Here is a 17,494-nt window from a genome sequence, read left to right as displayed (position 1 = left end):
ACCTGGCTACCAAGAGTCAGGCATTTTGTGCACAGTATTTAATACAATCTACATAGCAACCCAGAAACTGAATAGTTCAGTGTCATTTTATAGATGAAAAGACTGAAGCCTAACTAGACATATAACTCGACCAAGTTCATAATTTCTAAAAGATACAGGATTCAAGGGGCGCCTGGGTGGCGCAGTCGGTTAAGCGTCCGACTTCAGCCAGGTCACGATCTCGCGGTCCGTGAGTTCGAGCCCCGCATCAGGCTCTGGGCTGATGGCTCAGAGCCTGGAGCCTGTTTCACATTCTGTGTCTCCCTCTCTCTCTCTGCCCCTCCCCCGTTCATGCTCTGTCTCTCTCTGTCCCAAAAATAAATAAACGTTAAAAAAAAAAAAATTTTTAAAAGATACAGGATTCAAGCCTCAATTTCTATGACTTCAGACTCTACACTATTTCTACTTGGCCATATTAAAACTACATTATGAGATGCCATAATTCTGGAAATGTTACCATGTAGAATCAATGAGAGAGCATCCTTGCACATTGGAATTCTTTTTTTTTAAGCAATTAACTATGAATAGACCATGAAAAAAAACCCCACTAAATTTGCTAGATCAGTGGGCTCAGTAGTAAAATAAAACTTAAAATTTGTTTGCACCCGTCCATTAGAAAAAAAAAAATACATTGTGATTTCAAAGTTGCATATATACATTAGCTGGTTAATAGTTAATGTTACCTCCATTTAATACTTTTCTTAAATTTTAAATATAGCCCCTCAATTCTATTGTCCCTATATTGACCATAATCCTTCATCAAGAACATTAAAGCAAATTTCTAATTTACAGCTCTATTGACCAAAATACGTGGGAAGCCTGTCTATTTTTCCTGTTATATTCCCCGAAAGGCATGTGATCAATTGTCAATATAACTTTGAGTTAACTAATTGACTAGCATCTTCTCTCTTAAATATGAACATTGAAGCATATACTCTAGTTTCCAACTCAAAGGTCTAATTACTAAAATATTTCGTAAGTTATGAAAAACCTTTCCTCTTACCTGTAGAAATGAATTGCCATTAGGGTTCGCTGTGAATATAACGTGTTTAGGTTCCATCTCAAGGTTTTAAGTTTGCCATGATGCCCCAAGAGGAAAATGCACTAAATCTTTTCTGGGACAGAGAAGTACGAAGATGATTTTTTTTTTTTTTTTCATTGTAGACAAGTGAATAGTTCTGGATGATGAACTACATGGTGAAAATGATTACATACATGCACTTTGGCCTCTGGTTTGAAATGATCCCTCAGAGGAAAAGAAAGCTAATGAAATGGGAGATAGTCCCGGTTCTGATACTAAGTAGCTGTATGTCACTGGGTTGATGACTTAAATTCTCTAAAGTCCAATATCATCCTCCTGGAAATAAAACCCATTTGCTTCCCTCAAAATCCTATAAACATGGACATAATGAAGTGATATGAAAGCATAACCTATGGCAAACTTCATAATAATTTAATAAAGATTATTTTATTTTCAATAAATTTTAAAATGCTACTCTTCCAAGTGGTCTGAGAAATACATTCAAGCTCCTTGAGAGTTAAATAAGAAAGATAAGATGTGACTACATGAATAGGAATTATTGACAGGAGAGATGGCACAGAGTACAGAAAATGGTAATATTCTATGTAATAGAAAAATGGCAGAGATAAAGGTAAAAAAATTAGAGTTATAGGATTTTGTCTTGTATTTGAGATATTATATACTAATATAGAGTAGTGACTACATAGAGTACTCTTAGAAAAATTATGGAAAGGGGCACCTGCGTGGCTCAATCAGTTAAGTGTCTGGCTCTTGATTTTGGCTCAGGTCATGATTTCATGGTTCATGGGTTTGAGCCCCGCATCAGGTTCTGTGCTAACAGTACCTAGCCTACTTGGGATTCTCTTTCTCCCCACCGCCCCTCTCTCTCTCAAATAAATTAAAAAAAGAAAAAAGAAAAATTATGGAAACAATATGGATGCCTAGGTACCACACTCAGGGATTATAAGTTATTAGATAGGCAATATTGTTTATAAAAATGGAATTTAAAAAACGGATGATATTGGCAGGCAGCTCAACTGTGAAAAATTGATCTCTTCATTAAATGCAATCCTAAACTTATCTATAAATTTAATACAACTCCAATTTAAGCTAAACAAGTATTTTGGCAGGAATTGACATGCCAATTCTATAATATTTATCAAAAAAGAAAGAATTATGAAAATAAAAATAAAAATAATTGGGATATTCACACATGTAAAGTTAAACAATCTTAATGAACCATTGAAAAGATAGACAACTAGATAAATGGAACAGAATAGTGTTAAGAAATAGATTCGTCCATAATTGCTAAGAAAAATCTATGAAGGAGAGTAATTTTTAATGGTGCTTAATTTGTAAAATAGCCTTATGCCACAAAAAAAGAAATGTTGACTCATTGTTTGCACCATATGTAAAACTTCTCAAAATGAATCTTACACCTTTAATATAAGTCCTATTACTATACATACCTAGAGAAAACTTGGGCATCTGTGTGATCATGGTTTAGTCACTGATTTTTAGATAAATCTCAAAACACGAGACATGAGAGAAAAAAAAAAGTGACAAATTGTATTTCATCACATTTAAAATCTTCTGCTCTGAAGAAGATATTGTTGAGGGAATAAATAAACAAACCGTAGACTTGCATAAAATATTTGCTGAACCCAATAAAGAATATATGAACAAACTCTAAAATCAAAACAAAACAAAAAAGAAAAACAACAAAAAAGTGGGCACAAATTTGAGCAAACGTTTCACCACGGAAGATACACAGATGGCAACTAAGACCATGAAAAAGGTTAACACCATTTGTGTGTTAAACTTTTTGGCTCAAATTCAAGAGCCAAACCCTTGATTTTGGCTCAGCTCAAGATCCTAGGGTTGTGGGATCGAGCCCCATGTCAGGATCTACACTGAGCTTGGAGTCTACTTGGGTCTCTCTCTCTCTCTCTCTCTCTCTCTCTCTCTCTCTCTCTCTCTCCTCTCCCCATGCCCCACTTCCCTACTTGTGGGTACTCTCTCTGATAATAATAATTTTAAAAGTATGAAAACAGCTAATAGAATGCATTTACCTTGTATTTTACTAAATTATTCTTGATTTATGATTTTTTTACTTCTAGTTAATTCCTTCTTCTCTTATTCATGTTTTCAAATCCTTTCAATGTTTTGCCTTCTCAATTGTAAAATATTCATATACTTTATTATTTCAATAAAACTTTACTATTTTAAATTTTCTTTAACCTTATTCTAAGATACTGAATTATCGTATTAGCTTGCTTGCTCTAAAGCCTTGTTTTATTAGTGGATTTTGGTAACTTTGGAATATTGTTTACTTTTATTCCTTACAAGTTATGTGCCACAGTTGACCCTTGAACAACACAGGTTTGGACTGTGTGGGTCCACTTATACTTGGATTTCTTTTAATAAATACAGTACAGTGCTATAGAGGTATTTTCTCTTCCTTATGATTTTATTAGTAACATTTTTTCTTTCTTTAGTTCACTTTATTGTAAGGATACAACATATAACACATATAACATACGAAATATGTGTTAATGACTTCATGTTATTGATAAGACATCTGGTTAACAGTAGGCTCTTAATAGTTAAGTTTTCAAGCAGTCAAAATGACAGACTTTTGACTGGGAGGTGTGGCACCCCTAGTCATGTTGTTCAAGGGTCAACTCTATAATATTTCATTAATTCTTTTATTGCCCTTTCCCCCATGTTTATATATGATGGGCATTTTGACTATCATAAAGAGGTACGTGTGTGTGTGTGTGTACGTGTGTGTGTATATATGTGTGTGTGTGTATTTTTAGTGCCCTAAAATTTCTCTTTGCTCTGTCTTTTCATCTTCTCTCTCCAAACATCTGGCAACCACTCATCATTTTACTTTCTCCAGAGTTTTGCTTTTTCTACAACATCATATTGTTGGAATCATACTGGTTATGTAGCATTTCAGATTAGCTTTGCTCACTTATTAAAATATATTTGTTGCCTTCTTATCTTTTCATGACTTGATAGCTCTTTTCTTTCAGCACTGAATAATAATTTATTGTCTGCGTATAACACACTTTATGTATCCATTCATATATTGAAAGACATGTGGTTGCTTCTAGATGTAATTCTGGCAATTACAAATAAAGTTGCTACAAACATCTGTGTGCAAGCTTCTGAGTGAATGTTAAGTTCTCAACTCCTTTGGATAAATACCAAAGAATGTGATTGCTGGATCAGAGAGTAAGAGTATGTATGGCTTTGTAATTCCTTCCTCCTTTATCTGTTATTGCTGGTCATTTATTTCCCTTATACATAAGTACACATAAGCATATATGTAGGTAAGATACATACATATGCATATATGATCGAGTACATTGTTCCTGTTCTATCATTTCACTACACTCCCTTCTTGTTTGAATGTTTACTACGAAGTTGGATGTGATTCTTAATTGCATTCTTTTGTAGGTGAGGTGTTTTTTTTTTCTCTACCTTCTTTCAGAAGCTTTTGGGTTTTTAAAATTTGTTTTAGTTATTAATTTTGTTTTATTTGTGATTTTCTGCAGTTTGAAAATGATATGCCAAGGTATAATTTCCATGGCATTTATCTTGCTTAGTGTCGTCTGAACTTTCTGGACCTGGATCTGCGGTCTAGTGTCTGGAATTAATTTGAGGAAATTGTCAGTCATTTTGTTTCAAATACTTCTTCTTTCCTTTTCCACAATCTTTGGATATTCTATTCTAGTTTTCTGGGTTTTTTTTTTTTTGTTTGTTTGTTTTGTTTTGTTTTGTTTTGTTTGGGTTCTTTTTAAGTGTTCGTTCTCTTTACTTTTCAGTTTCCAAAGTTTCTATTCAGGTATGCTCAAGTTCAGAGATTCTCTCTGCCATGTCTAATCCACCAGTCAGCCCATTAGAGGCATTCTTCACTTCAGAAGGTTTCGTCATTGTCCTTCCAACGTTTCTTTTTGTTTTTTTTCCTTAGGATTTCCATTTCTCTACTAACATTGCTCCTCTGTGCTTCCATGCTGTCTACTTGATCCATTAGAACCCTTAGCATATTACTCATTGCTGTTTTAAATGCCCCATCTGACATTTAATTCCAAAATCTCTGCCAAGTCTGGCTCGGGTACTCGTTTTGTGCCTTCAAAGTGCTCTATTTTGCCTTTTAGTTGAACTGTAATTTTTTTTTTTGGGGGTAGCCAGACATAATGTACTGAGTAAAAGGAACTGCTTTAAATAGACCTTTAGTAACAATGTAGTCAGGTGTGGGAGCTAGAGAAGTGTTCTTTAGTCTTAAGATTGGATCTCAGTCTTTTAGCGGGCCTGTGCCACACGATTGTGAACTTCACAACTGTTTCTTAATCTTCTTCTTTCTCTTAGGTGTGTCTGGATGGCTAGAGTATCTGGAGTTGGGTATTTCCCTCCTCCCTCATTACTTAGGCTCTGATAATACCCCACCAGCCTAGGCACTGGTTAGCTAATTTCTCCTGAGGGCAGGCTTTCTTTTACTATATGTGTGTGTGTGTGTGTGTGTGTGTGTGTGTGTGTGTGTGTGTGTTTGCGTGTGTGTATGCTTCCTGTAAAGGGAGACAGAAGGAACTATTTTGAAAGGTATATATATATACACGTATATACATATGTACATATGTATATACGTGTATATATATATATATATACATATGTGTGTATATATATGTATATACATACGTATATATATACGTATATACATATATACATATATACATATGTATATATACTTCAAAATAGTTCCTTCTGTCTCCCTTTACAGGAAGCAGAGGATGTTTTCTTCAATATTTACTGGTGGGAATATGGTCAAGCTTCTGAAGGTAAATTAAAGCAGAGGTGGGGGCACCCTCTAGATACTTCTGAAATCTTTAAGACTCAGAGTTGTTCACACTCCACCTTCAACAATTTGTCGGTTTTAGTTCAGGTTTTCTTATCTAGGTGCTGGTTCCCATGGTGTTTTCTGCTTCTGAGTTTCTGCTCAAGCAAGATTTGACTCCCTGTATTTGCCTGTTTCTGCAATCTTGGAGGCTGCTAATTGCTTTCTGTCCTCTTCTCTTTAAGGATCTGAGAAGCATATAGTGTGTTCAGTTTTTTTTTACTCATTGATAGGACAGAGTTGTGCCCTCCAAGCTCTTTACCTCTGGAGCTAGAAACCGAAGTTACCAATTTTGTTTTATTACTTGTTTCTTTTTTTCTCTTTCCCATAGTAAAGGATTTAATCAAATGTCTGGTAACATATGTTTCCTGTCCATCATTACATGTAGGTAACTAAAAGGAATTCTTTTTTTAAGTGTATTTATTTATTTTGAGAGACAGAGTGGGGGGGCAGAGAAAGAGAGAGCAAGAGAGAGAATCCCAGGCTGGCTCCACACTGTCAGCCCAGAGCCCCATGCAGGGTTTAAACTCACAAACTGTGAGATCATGACCTGAGTGGAGATCAAGAGTCAGATGCTTAACCCAGATGCCCTGAAAGTAATTCTTAATATCATGTTACATCACTTCATTCAAATTTGTTTCTGACATCATCATAGAAATACACTACACCACCTCTAAAATACTCCCAATCCCCCCTGCAACGTCCCACTTTACCTTCTTTGTTTCTATCCTTGGTGTTTATAGTCCTCGGCATTGTTTTTCTATTTCTTCCCAACTTAGTAAGCCCTCAAAACTATTTTTGAACAGGTAAATATATGAATGATCATCAGGTCATTTTACCACCACAGAGTTCATTTGTTCATCTTTAAAGGAAGAAATTGTTCACTAGATCTATTGTTTCCAGTCCAGCTGCTCATTGGGAACATCTGGAGAATTGATGAAAAATAAGATTCTTGATAAGCCTTCTTTGCCTATCAATGTTAAATGTCTGTATTTAGATTCTAGGCGTGTGTGTGTGTGTGTGTGTGTAGATATAGATATACAGATATTACCATGTCATCCAAATATGCTATAGATTAGTATTCAGGAATCACAATATCGCATGATTTCTGGAGTCTTACTGAGCTATAAGTGTCTCCGTCTTGCGTTCCACATGCTTATGGCATTTTGTATTTTTCTCATCTCTTGAATAATAACCATTTCAATGAGTTCAGATCTTTTCCTTTTCGCTTTACACACAGCACTTGATGATGTGAACAGAGTAGAACCATCATGAATGCAAGAACTCTGAATGACTGTAAGTCCATGCACTGTATCTTGCAAGAAATATAGTGTAATTTTACATTTTATAGTTTCCCATATAAACTAATTTGTCATGATATAAACAAGTGACGCTGCCGAGATGAGGAGACTGAACCTCAGAGAGGTTCTTTCCCTGGGGAATCAGAACTTTCCCTGGGAATTCCTGGGTGCACGTGTGGGGAATGGAGCCATAAACCAGCTTAGTTCAGTGTGCGTGTCACAGAGACTTCAGACACTTGTAACACTCTTCAAAAGACCTCCTGCGGATCCTTAGAAGCGGGTCTCAGCAGACCTCTGTGCACAGGTAGGTTCAACCCAACGATTTACGAAGCGCTCATTCTGGGTGTGACGACCGAAGTACTTGGGGAGGTTTACCAATTCAAATCAGACTCAGGACTGAAATATCTGCTCTATTCTCTTCTCCTGAGGACTCAAATCTCTGTCCCCTGATGACCAAGTGGAAGGGACAGGGAAACGACTCAAACAATGGTCTCCAGAATCTCTATTGATAAATTGGACCGTGTGAGCATTTCTACAGAATAACCAATAGTCATTACGAGGAGTCTATTTCACCTTAGGGTAAAGAGTAATGCTTTCTGCCTTAGAGCTGGCAGAATTGAAGGCATGCCACACCACACAGGCAGCATGTGAAGTGTCTTTGAAAGGTAAGATTTCTTCCCTAGGAAATACCTACTAACTTGTTTAACATCAACAAAAATAAGTTACTCTCCTTTCTGATTTTCATATTGCCCAGGGTGACAAACCATTTGATGGAAAGATCCCCTGATGTCAACAGGCAGGTTTATGTTGCTGGTGGACCCTGATACCTCATATCGAGATGCAGTTTGTTCCCAACACAACTCAAGTTTAAATAAGTTTAAGACAAATTATATAGCTAGAGACCAATACTGAAATCATTTCAGAAGCAATTAAACAACTTTCGCAGTATTATTTCTCGGCCAAACTGTAATATAAATGACTAGCATTAGGTACATATTTAAAGTTCCTTCACTGACGTGTTATTATTTGTTAGGCCTATAAAATACAGTAAAACCTTGGATTGTGCGTAGCTTGTCCTGTGAGTGTTCCACAAGTCAAACAAACATTTCTAATAAATATACCTCAATAAACAGTCAATGTCTTGCAATATGAGTAGTATGTAATGCCAAACATCACATGATCACAACTGAGCCAAGGGTTCTTCTCTCTTCTCCCTCCCTCCCTCTCTCTTTCTTTCTCTCTCTCTCTCTCACTGCGGGATTGTGGGTGATCATCTCTCATGCTCGGAGGCTTGGTCTCAGGCCACAGTGTTTGGCAGAAATCAAGGAATTTTCAGAATGTTGGAAGGTGCCTACAACTGGCACTGGTGCATTTTTTTTGTCACTTTAACGTACCTATGGAAAGTCCTATGCTTTTCCATACAAGAGTAAGCTTAGGAATCCTTTGCTTCATTCTAGGCCATTGGATAAGTTCTTTGTGGAAACTGCATGAAAAGAAAAAGATTCCATTGAGTTAAGAGATAGAAGTGATTCCATTAGTGATAGTGAAAGTCATTCTACACAATAACCCTCCTCTCTCTTGTGTCCCTCACACCAGCCACGAAGGTTTACACAAGTAAGTGCAGGTGAATTTGTTTATTTGTCTTTATAAGTTGTCTTTTATTTATTATTTTGTATTACAGTATTGTAATCATTTTCATACGAATATTTTTGGGTTGTGGAACAAACCACCTGAGTTTCCATTACTTCTTATGGAGAAATTCGCTTTGATATACAAGTGCTTTGGATTACAAGCATGTTTTCAGAACGAATTGTGCTCTCAAGCCAAGGTTTTACTGTATTTCTTTTCAAAAACAAATTTGAAAAAATATGTGTAAAAAACTAATGTAACTAATCAGAAACAATTTTGTCAGAAACACTTCTGAAGAAACAGGAGAAAAATATTTTATTTCAGTGACTTATATCTCTAGAAACAAAAACCTAGCTTTGCCATTAATAATATTTCACCAGAAAAGGAAAATAATAGCTACTGATGCATGCAAATATATCTGTTTAAAAGTTAATTGCATGAATTCATAGTAGACAACATATAATTAATGTTGTTAGTGGTTTCTCTTTTGCCTTTGTGAATATAAGTATACGTTTTTGAATATATTATTTCTCAAAGTGAAACATGCACTGAGCTGCAAACAAATAAATGTTTTGTATAAAGTGAATGTCGCCACTCAGTTTTCAACAATAAACTTGCCTGTGCATTTCTTTTCGGATGCAGTGGTAGGGGGAAAATGATACGGGGTATCTAGTGCAACCCAATTGTTCCTATAAGCTCATCAGACATATATTTGATTTATGGAATACGGTATGTTTTTTAATTTTAAATTTTTTTAATTCTTTTGTTCAGTTAGAGACAGAGTGTGTGTGAGTGGGGGAGAAGGGCATAAGGAAAGAGAGAGAGAGAGAGAGAGAGAGGAGGACAGAGGTAGACAGAGAGAGAGAAAAAGAGAGAGAGGGAGAGAGAAATCTTAAGCAGGCTCCATACCAGGACCCTGGGATCATGACCTTAGCAGAAATCAAGAGTCAGATGCTCAAATGACTGAAACACTCAGGTGCACCTGGAATACAGTATCTTTCATTAGACAAACAAACATCACAGATTTAAGAAAGAATAAGGTTGTGGGAGAACACATCCTGATTTGCTTGTTAAATAGATAGCTAGAAATCACATGTCCCAGTTGCTTGCATATGTACAATAATAATTCACTTCCTATTTCTATTTCAACTACGAATTCCTCAGTCAGGTAGAATGGATTACTAGGACACAAACAGGAAACCACTATAGAAAATTGTTCAAAACATGCTAATAACAATAATTGCTGGCACCAATTATTTTCCATTTATTGTTATCAGTCTCTGTAGTAACCTGTGCTTGTGTATTATCTCATTACATTTACACAACGAAAGCATATAAATGCTTGATAAAAATCACAAACTAGTAATTGGTGGACTAACATCCAACCAACCAAGTAACCAACAAACAAGCAAACAAAACACATAAAGCAAAACCGTAAAGCTATACACTTTGCCAATATCCTATATCGACTCCTTGAGTCTTAATTTCATTGAGCTTCAGCTGTCTCTTCAGACAAAGAAATAATTACATCCATCTTCTAGGACACTCTTGCAAAATAATGAGAGCATTATTTTGAAATGGCTAGCATAGTTCTGGGTCCAGAGCACATACACTACATACTGAATAATGTTAACAATCTTCTCCATATATTTCTCTGTACAAGTAACACAAAATGATCTAATTTGAGCAAAACGAAAGTAATATTTTTTAAAACATCAAAACAGATCTTAAATAATTGATTTGACTTAAATTTTATTTATTTTGAGAAATAAGAGCATGAACAGAGGAAGGACAGAGAGAGAGGGAGACTGAGAACTCCAAGCAGGTTCCACGTTGTCAGTGCAGAGCCTGATGAGGGGCTCGAATTCACAAACCATGAGATCCTGACTTGAGCCGAAACCGAGAGCTGGATGCTTTACCAACTGAGCCACCCAGGCACCCCAAGGCCTTAAACAATTTAAAGGATAGAGGTATAAGCTGGGAAAAGAAAGGACTGCCAGAGCACAATAATAGAGAACCATCAGAGCAGGTATGTCAGAATGAGAGAAAGGACTAGTTTATTTGGCCAAAGAAATGTGATTTTTTTTTTTAAATTAAGTTTCAGAATGGCACTAAGAACGAAGACTACTGAGAGGTAGTCTGTCGGTGGACAGATGAAGCAGTGAGGTGTGGTAGAAACTGATAAGAGAAAAAACAGCATAGGCAAAATATTTCCTATGGAAATATTGAAATTCCCAAGGGTGATGACACGGAATGGGCTAAAGAGAAAAACCAGTGGCAGCTAATGAAAAACTAACTGAATGTTAGTGAAAGTCACTCTGGCTCATCAGCTTCTTATAGGTACCTATCTTTTATCACAGGAAATATACACAGAGCCTGTGTATATATGGAAATATATACAGGCATGAATACACACACACACACACACACACACACACACACACACATATATTCTTCCAATATTATAATCAATATATTTAATACAGTCATAAAACATTAATACATGTAATAATATAATTACATATATTCATCCAATAAGCTATATCTAACACTGAATAAAAAAATGAAAGCTTGGTAAAACAGTGTTAAGAAACTGAAATTGGTTTTCAGAGTGTTCATATTTTTCAATTTTGTGAAAGAATTGGAACAAAAAAATTAAGATCTGACACTTTTAAGTGTTTGTGACAAACACTTAACAAAAGAATCCGATTTAAATAAAACATCTTACTTTCTAGCATCTACCAGAAAAATCTATCTCATAATCTATTAATCTCCTTCCATTTTCTCCTTTAGAAGATGAAAACCACCAAATAAATGGCCCAAGGGAATCTCACCCCAGTGACTGAGTTCATTCTCACAGGAGTCTCAGACCTCCCAGAGCTCCAAATTCCACTCTTCTTTGTTTTCCTGGTGATCTATGGGTTCACTGTGGCAGGGAATCTAGGCATCATCACCCTCACCAGTGTTGACTCTCAGCTTCAAACCCCCATGTACTTCTTCCTCAGGCACTTGGCTATCATCAATCTTGGTGATTCTACTGTCATTGCCCCAAAAATGCTGGTTAACTTCTTGGCTTCAAAGAAGACCATATCCTACTATGGATGTGCAGCCCAACTGGGTGGGTTCTTAGTCTTTATTGTGGCTGAGATTTTCATGCTAGCTGTAATGGCCTACGACCGCTATGTGGCTATTTGCAACCCCCTGCTCTACGGGGTGGTGGTATCTCCACAGACCTGTCTGCTGCTGGTATCCCTCACATACCTCTACAGTCTGACCACAGCACTGACCGTCACCTCCTGTGTGTTCTCTGTATCATACTGCTCTTCCAATGTAATCAATCATTTTTACTGTGATAATGTCCCTTTGTTGGCATTGTCCTGTTCTGATACCTACATTCCAGAAACAGCAGTATTTACCTTTTCAGGGATCAATTTGCTTTTCTCTATGATTATTGTTCTAATTTCCTATTTCAACATCGTCCTTGCCATTTTGAGGATACGTTCCTCAGAGGGTCGACAAAAAGCCTTTTCCACCTGTGCCTCTCACATGATGGCTGTCACTGTGTTCTACGGGACCCTTCTCTTCATGTATTTGCAACCAAGGAGCAACCACTCATTGGATACTGATAAAATGGCCTCTGTCTTCTACACCCTGGTGATACCCATGCTGAATCCCCTCATTTACAGCCTAAGGAACAAGGATGTGAAGGATGCATTGAAGAGTTTCCTAAATAAGGCATGTCGGTCTTTCAAATCTATGTAAATTTAAAATTACAGGTGTCTTCTTTTAAGGGTTTTTATTTGCTCCTGAAAAGCTAATCTCTACTAAGTGCAGAGACAATAAATAGTTAAAAATTCTATCAATATCAATGGTAAAATCTTAACCCTTTCGATTCCAACCTCAAATACGCAACTCTCCCTAATACAAAATGTATTAGTTGACCAAAGAAAGCACATTTATTTAAATAGTAAACAATAATTTCAAAATAAGCATATTTTAGAGCTCAACACAACCTGTTACTGGGTTTTCAGAATTTCTAATCAAGGAAGGGAAAGTCTGAGAGCTTGGAAGTTGATTAAGAGTCACGTTATCTTCCTCGCCAAATATATGTTTTCTTCAGCTGTTAAAAGTTTTATTTTTACTTGTTGCAGTATTTTGTTGTTCAATTTCTTAACCTTTTAGAATCCATTTTTATCTTGCACTTAACATAAATTTAAATCACCTTTCAGGGAAAATAAAAACCAAACAAGAATGCTTAGATATACATGGAAATAGGACACGTGGGAAAACAGAAAAAGAAAACACAAAAGAGGATTCCACTTTTTCATTCTTCTCACGTGGTGCATGTACACAAAGGAAAATGTTGATATTCATACCAGTGTGACATAAAATCAATATTTCCATGTCATAATCTCGTAACAAACACTCATGTAGAGTTCATTGTCTGTATTATTGAACCATAACAACAAACACCACATCTTTTAGCATATTTATTTAGTGTGCTTTGAAGTAAAGTGTTATTAGAACAAAAATAAAGCCAGTGTTCTCAAAGTGACACAAGTTCTCAAAGGCACCATGACCACACACACACACACACACACACACACACACACACACAGTTAACAGTCATTATGTGTCATATCTCTGTCTGTACATGTAAAATGCTGCTAACTTACAATGGACTAAGGGAGACTGGTCAGGGAATGCAAGGTCAGGCAATGTCTATGATTAAAGTAAATTCAGGAAATATTCAGGGAAGTCAGAAACAAGCCACAGGAACCATGACACTCAGGTCCATGAGCTAATTTCTAACTTTAGTCATGAATAAAGAGCAAAGCTGAAAACATAAAGTCACCCTGTATGATGGATACTTCTGGTCTCATTTTTTTTTCAACATTTATTTATTTTTGCGACAGAGAGAGACAGAGCATGAACGGGGGAGGGGCAGAGAGAGAGGGAGACACAGATTCGGAAACAGGCTCCAGGCTCTGAGCCATCAGCCCAGAGCCTGACGCGGGGCTCGAACTCCCGGACTGCGAGATCGTGACCTGGCTGAAGTCGGACGCTTAACCGACTGCGCCACCCAGGCGCCCCATTCTGGTCTCATTTTACATAGCAGGGAACATCTTCACACTTCTGGGGTTGCACATGGGCATTTTTGGTGGGTAGGTGGGAGCATATTCTTCTGCCTAAAACATCTATATCCATATTGGCATATTTTGGGTAGCTGGGCAATCTAAAACATTATGTCTGTCTCATTCACTATTACTCACAAAAGCTTACATACTATATACCCTTTCTGCATGCATTACCTACAAAATTTGTCCTAAACAAACTATACACAAAGCCTTCTTTGAAATAAGGAAATGACAAAACATTTGGCTCAAAGGTTCCAAAGTGTATCTGCACATACACATGCACTCACATATCACTTGTACACATTTATCAGAAATGATGAATCAACATAATCAACCACCCAGGCAGGCACATCAGCCCAGCACCAAGCTTCTGTGGAATAAGATAGGGAAAATAATTTATATGTCAGCTTTGATCTCCAATTGATCAAACCTCATCCTGTGAGATGTTAAGTCACCTGTGCTTCCAGCTTCTCCCTACCTAACTGCTCTGCAGTTTCCATGGCACCGGTGTCCAGAGACAATAAGATCCCGCTAGTGGTGAGGGGGGAGAGAAGATGCAAGACAGTCATAAGACAAAGTCTGACCACCTATAAAGCTAGGACAAACTTCAAATGACATCACAAAGCCCCTCATTCTGCAGCTGCCACAGAGGCAGTAGACTGACCTGACTCTGTAGGAAGTGATGCTCAGGGCAGAGAGCATCTCAAGTGCATAAATCTTGGGTGGCCCACCCTGAATCTTCTCAAGACCATGAAAATAAGAAAAACCATCAAACTTTCCCAAATTCTGCAGAGCAAATGCCATTTCATAAATTCAAACCCAAAAACTTACTGAAGGACTATTTTCACAGCAGCTCATTATGCTTTGAATCACCATGATAATACACCTTAATATTTTACTTATGTCCCAAGACATATATCTAGTATTAAATATTGCCAACTATATCAATAATCTAATAGATAACAGAGATTGGTATGATTCTGAATTTTTTTTCAATGCAAAAGTTATATTGAGGAATTGTAAGTCTTCCAATGGAGATTTTTTTTTAATCACTTAAGGTTTATATAAGTTTGGTTTGATCTATTAATGTCATCTGCCTGGAAGTCCAGAAGCATTCACCAGATGTAAACATGCCATAGGTCACATCTATCAACTCTCCTTTTCAAATGGCTATTTCCACAAGCCACCTCCATGGCAATGAAAAAATATTGTTAAGGAAATCATTCAAAAAAGAAGTGACTTCACTGTAAATATGGGTGGAGGGAGGCAAAAAAGAGATTTCTATGATAGCATCAGGTTTCTTTTGCTTAGAGAAACTTAGCTAAAGCCCAACAAAATAATTCTCCACTGCTTTTCTTATATCATCAGACTTAAACCTTATACTAGTTCCTTGTCTTACTCCATCTTTGTTCCGCCTTTCTTTTCTCTCTGTGTCTCAATAAAAGCTACAGATTTTTTTTCTTCTTTCCTTCTGTGCAAGGCAGAAGTACTACTTATGAAGCTTGATATTCTTCCACAAATTATGCCCTGTGGCACTATCTAAGCTTCTGTCCAGGATTGGTTTTGACTCTTTCAATAGCTAAACAGCCATTTTTACGAACAATCATTATTTGGGTTGGAGAAATTTTATTGACAGAATAGCTTTGGTAAACTTTTACCTCAGTACACAAAATACAAGACTTTGAGTTACCTAAAATGTAAATATGAGTATATCTAGTTCTTAAAAAGCAAATGCAATGGAATATTACTTGGCCATAAAAAAGGATGAGATTGTTCAATTTGTGCCAACATAGAGAGACCTATGTAATAGGTAGTAATAGGTAAATAGTGTAATAAGTTTGACAGAGAAAGGCAAACTCTATATGATTTCACTTACTTGTGGACTATCCAAACAAAACAAATGGACCAACAAACAGTTTCTTAAGTACAGAGAACAAACTGGTGGTTGACAGAAAGAAGGTATGTGAGGACATGAACAAAATACAGAGAGGGGATTAAGAGATACAAACTTCCCGTTATAAAATAAATAAGTCACAGATATGGAAGGTACTATATAGAGAATATATTCAATAATTTTGTAATAGTAATCAACGTTGATAATGGTGACTATCCTTATCATGGTGAGCACTGTGTAATGTATAGAATTATAGAATCAATATGTTAGACACCTGAAACTGATATAAAATTGCATGCTAATTCTATTTCAATTTAAGAAGCATCTGACTACAAAAGCAATTTTAGCTATAATTGTCAGAAGAGGTTACTAATGATTTTTTAAATATAAAGTGCCAAAAAAGTACTTTAAAATGGCTATTTCAAAGATCTAATAGTTTTTGTGAATGATAAAGGTTATGAATGTTTGCACAATCACAAAAAGTGATCAAGACATGAACTCATGAGATTATATTACATTAATTTAAAACCTTTACGAAATATGTGGGTAAGATATTTTCATGTTAAGATATGGATGCCTAGAACATTGCATATTGATCACAGAATATATGACATTGGGGGAAAACTAATAGTTTCTTGATCTCTTTTGTAATAAATTTTCTCTCTGCTGGCTTCCTCTCTCACGATTTTTCGGCATTTTATCAGCATTGCATGGTCCACCAGAGGGAACTACAATCTCTGAAACAGAAAGGCGCTGTAGGAAGCATTCAGGGCAAGTGCACAGTGGTGGAGAGATTGGCTGCAGACGGAGATGCTCTGTTACCACAGGTGAGTCAGGCTACAACTCGGCCACTTCTCCACTCCTAACTGCCAGGAGGCTGAGATCCCGCCAGCCGGGTGCCCAGGAGGAAAAGCAAGATTTGGAGGTCATCCCCCAACCTCTGCCTCAAGATATGTGTCAGGGTTTTGTCACCTCGATAACTATTTTATTGGCATTATCACTGTTGTAGACATTCAAGTAGTAAGATTAATATTAAATTAAATTAAAATTTAATTTAATAAATTAAAATTAACATGTATCTGTCTTTGTTATAATTTCTGAACTTCTTTGTTGGCATGGATTATACTTAGTGCATGTTTCTATTTCAAATCTAGACCAATATTTGGATTCCTTAAGGAAAATAATGTATTGGGGCGCCTGGGTGGTTCAGTTGGTTGAGCGGCCGACTTCAGCTCAGGTCATGATCTCTTGGTTCATGAGTTTGAGCCCTGCATCAGGCTCTGTGCTGACAGCTTGGAGCCTGAAGCCTGCTTCAGATTCTGTGTCTCCCTCTCTCTCTCTCTCTCTCTCTCTCTCTCTCTCTCTGCCCCTCCCCCACTTACGCTCTGTCTCTCTCTGTCTCTCAAAACTGAATAAACATTGAAAAATAATAATAAAAATAATGTATTACACCAAGAAAAACAATTTTATCTCTAAAAAGTTACATCTGATTTTAATTATTTGTTGCAACTTTTACCATTTGTACAAGTCATACATATTCATAAATTAGATGTCCAGACTATGATGTGC

At 36.6% G+C, this 17,494-nt stretch overlaps 1 protein-coding gene across 1 annotated transcript; it reads left to right on the top strand.

Moving 5' to 3' along the window:
• The first annotated feature begins 11,707 nt into the window (after positions 1–11,707).
• Positions 11,708–12,655, top strand: LOC112864873 (olfactory receptor 8J2). Its single transcript, XM_025927871.1, has one exon. It carries the CDS (start codon positions 11,708–11,710, stop codon positions 12,653–12,655), a length of 948 nt encoding a protein of 315 aa, XP_025783656.1.
• The last annotated feature ends 4,839 nt before the right edge of the window (positions 12,656–17,494 follow it).

This window comes from Puma concolor, chromosome D1 (assembly GCF_028749965.1).
Source record: "Puma concolor isolate L17-30 chromosome D1, mPumCon1.1.hap2, whole genome shotgun sequence".
Classification (NCBI taxonomy): domain Eukaryota; kingdom Metazoa; phylum Chordata; class Mammalia; order Carnivora; family Felidae; genus Puma; species Puma concolor.
The sequence above is the reverse complement of the archived record's forward strand: the minus strand, read 5'-3'. Positions and strand labels throughout refer to the sequence as shown.

Bases quoted from the DNA above. Each gene is read 5' to 3' on its own strand.
- LOC112864873 (XM_025927871.1), top strand. From the start codon at position 11,708: ATGGCCCAAGGGAATCTCACCCCAGTGACTGAGTTCATTCTCACAGGA.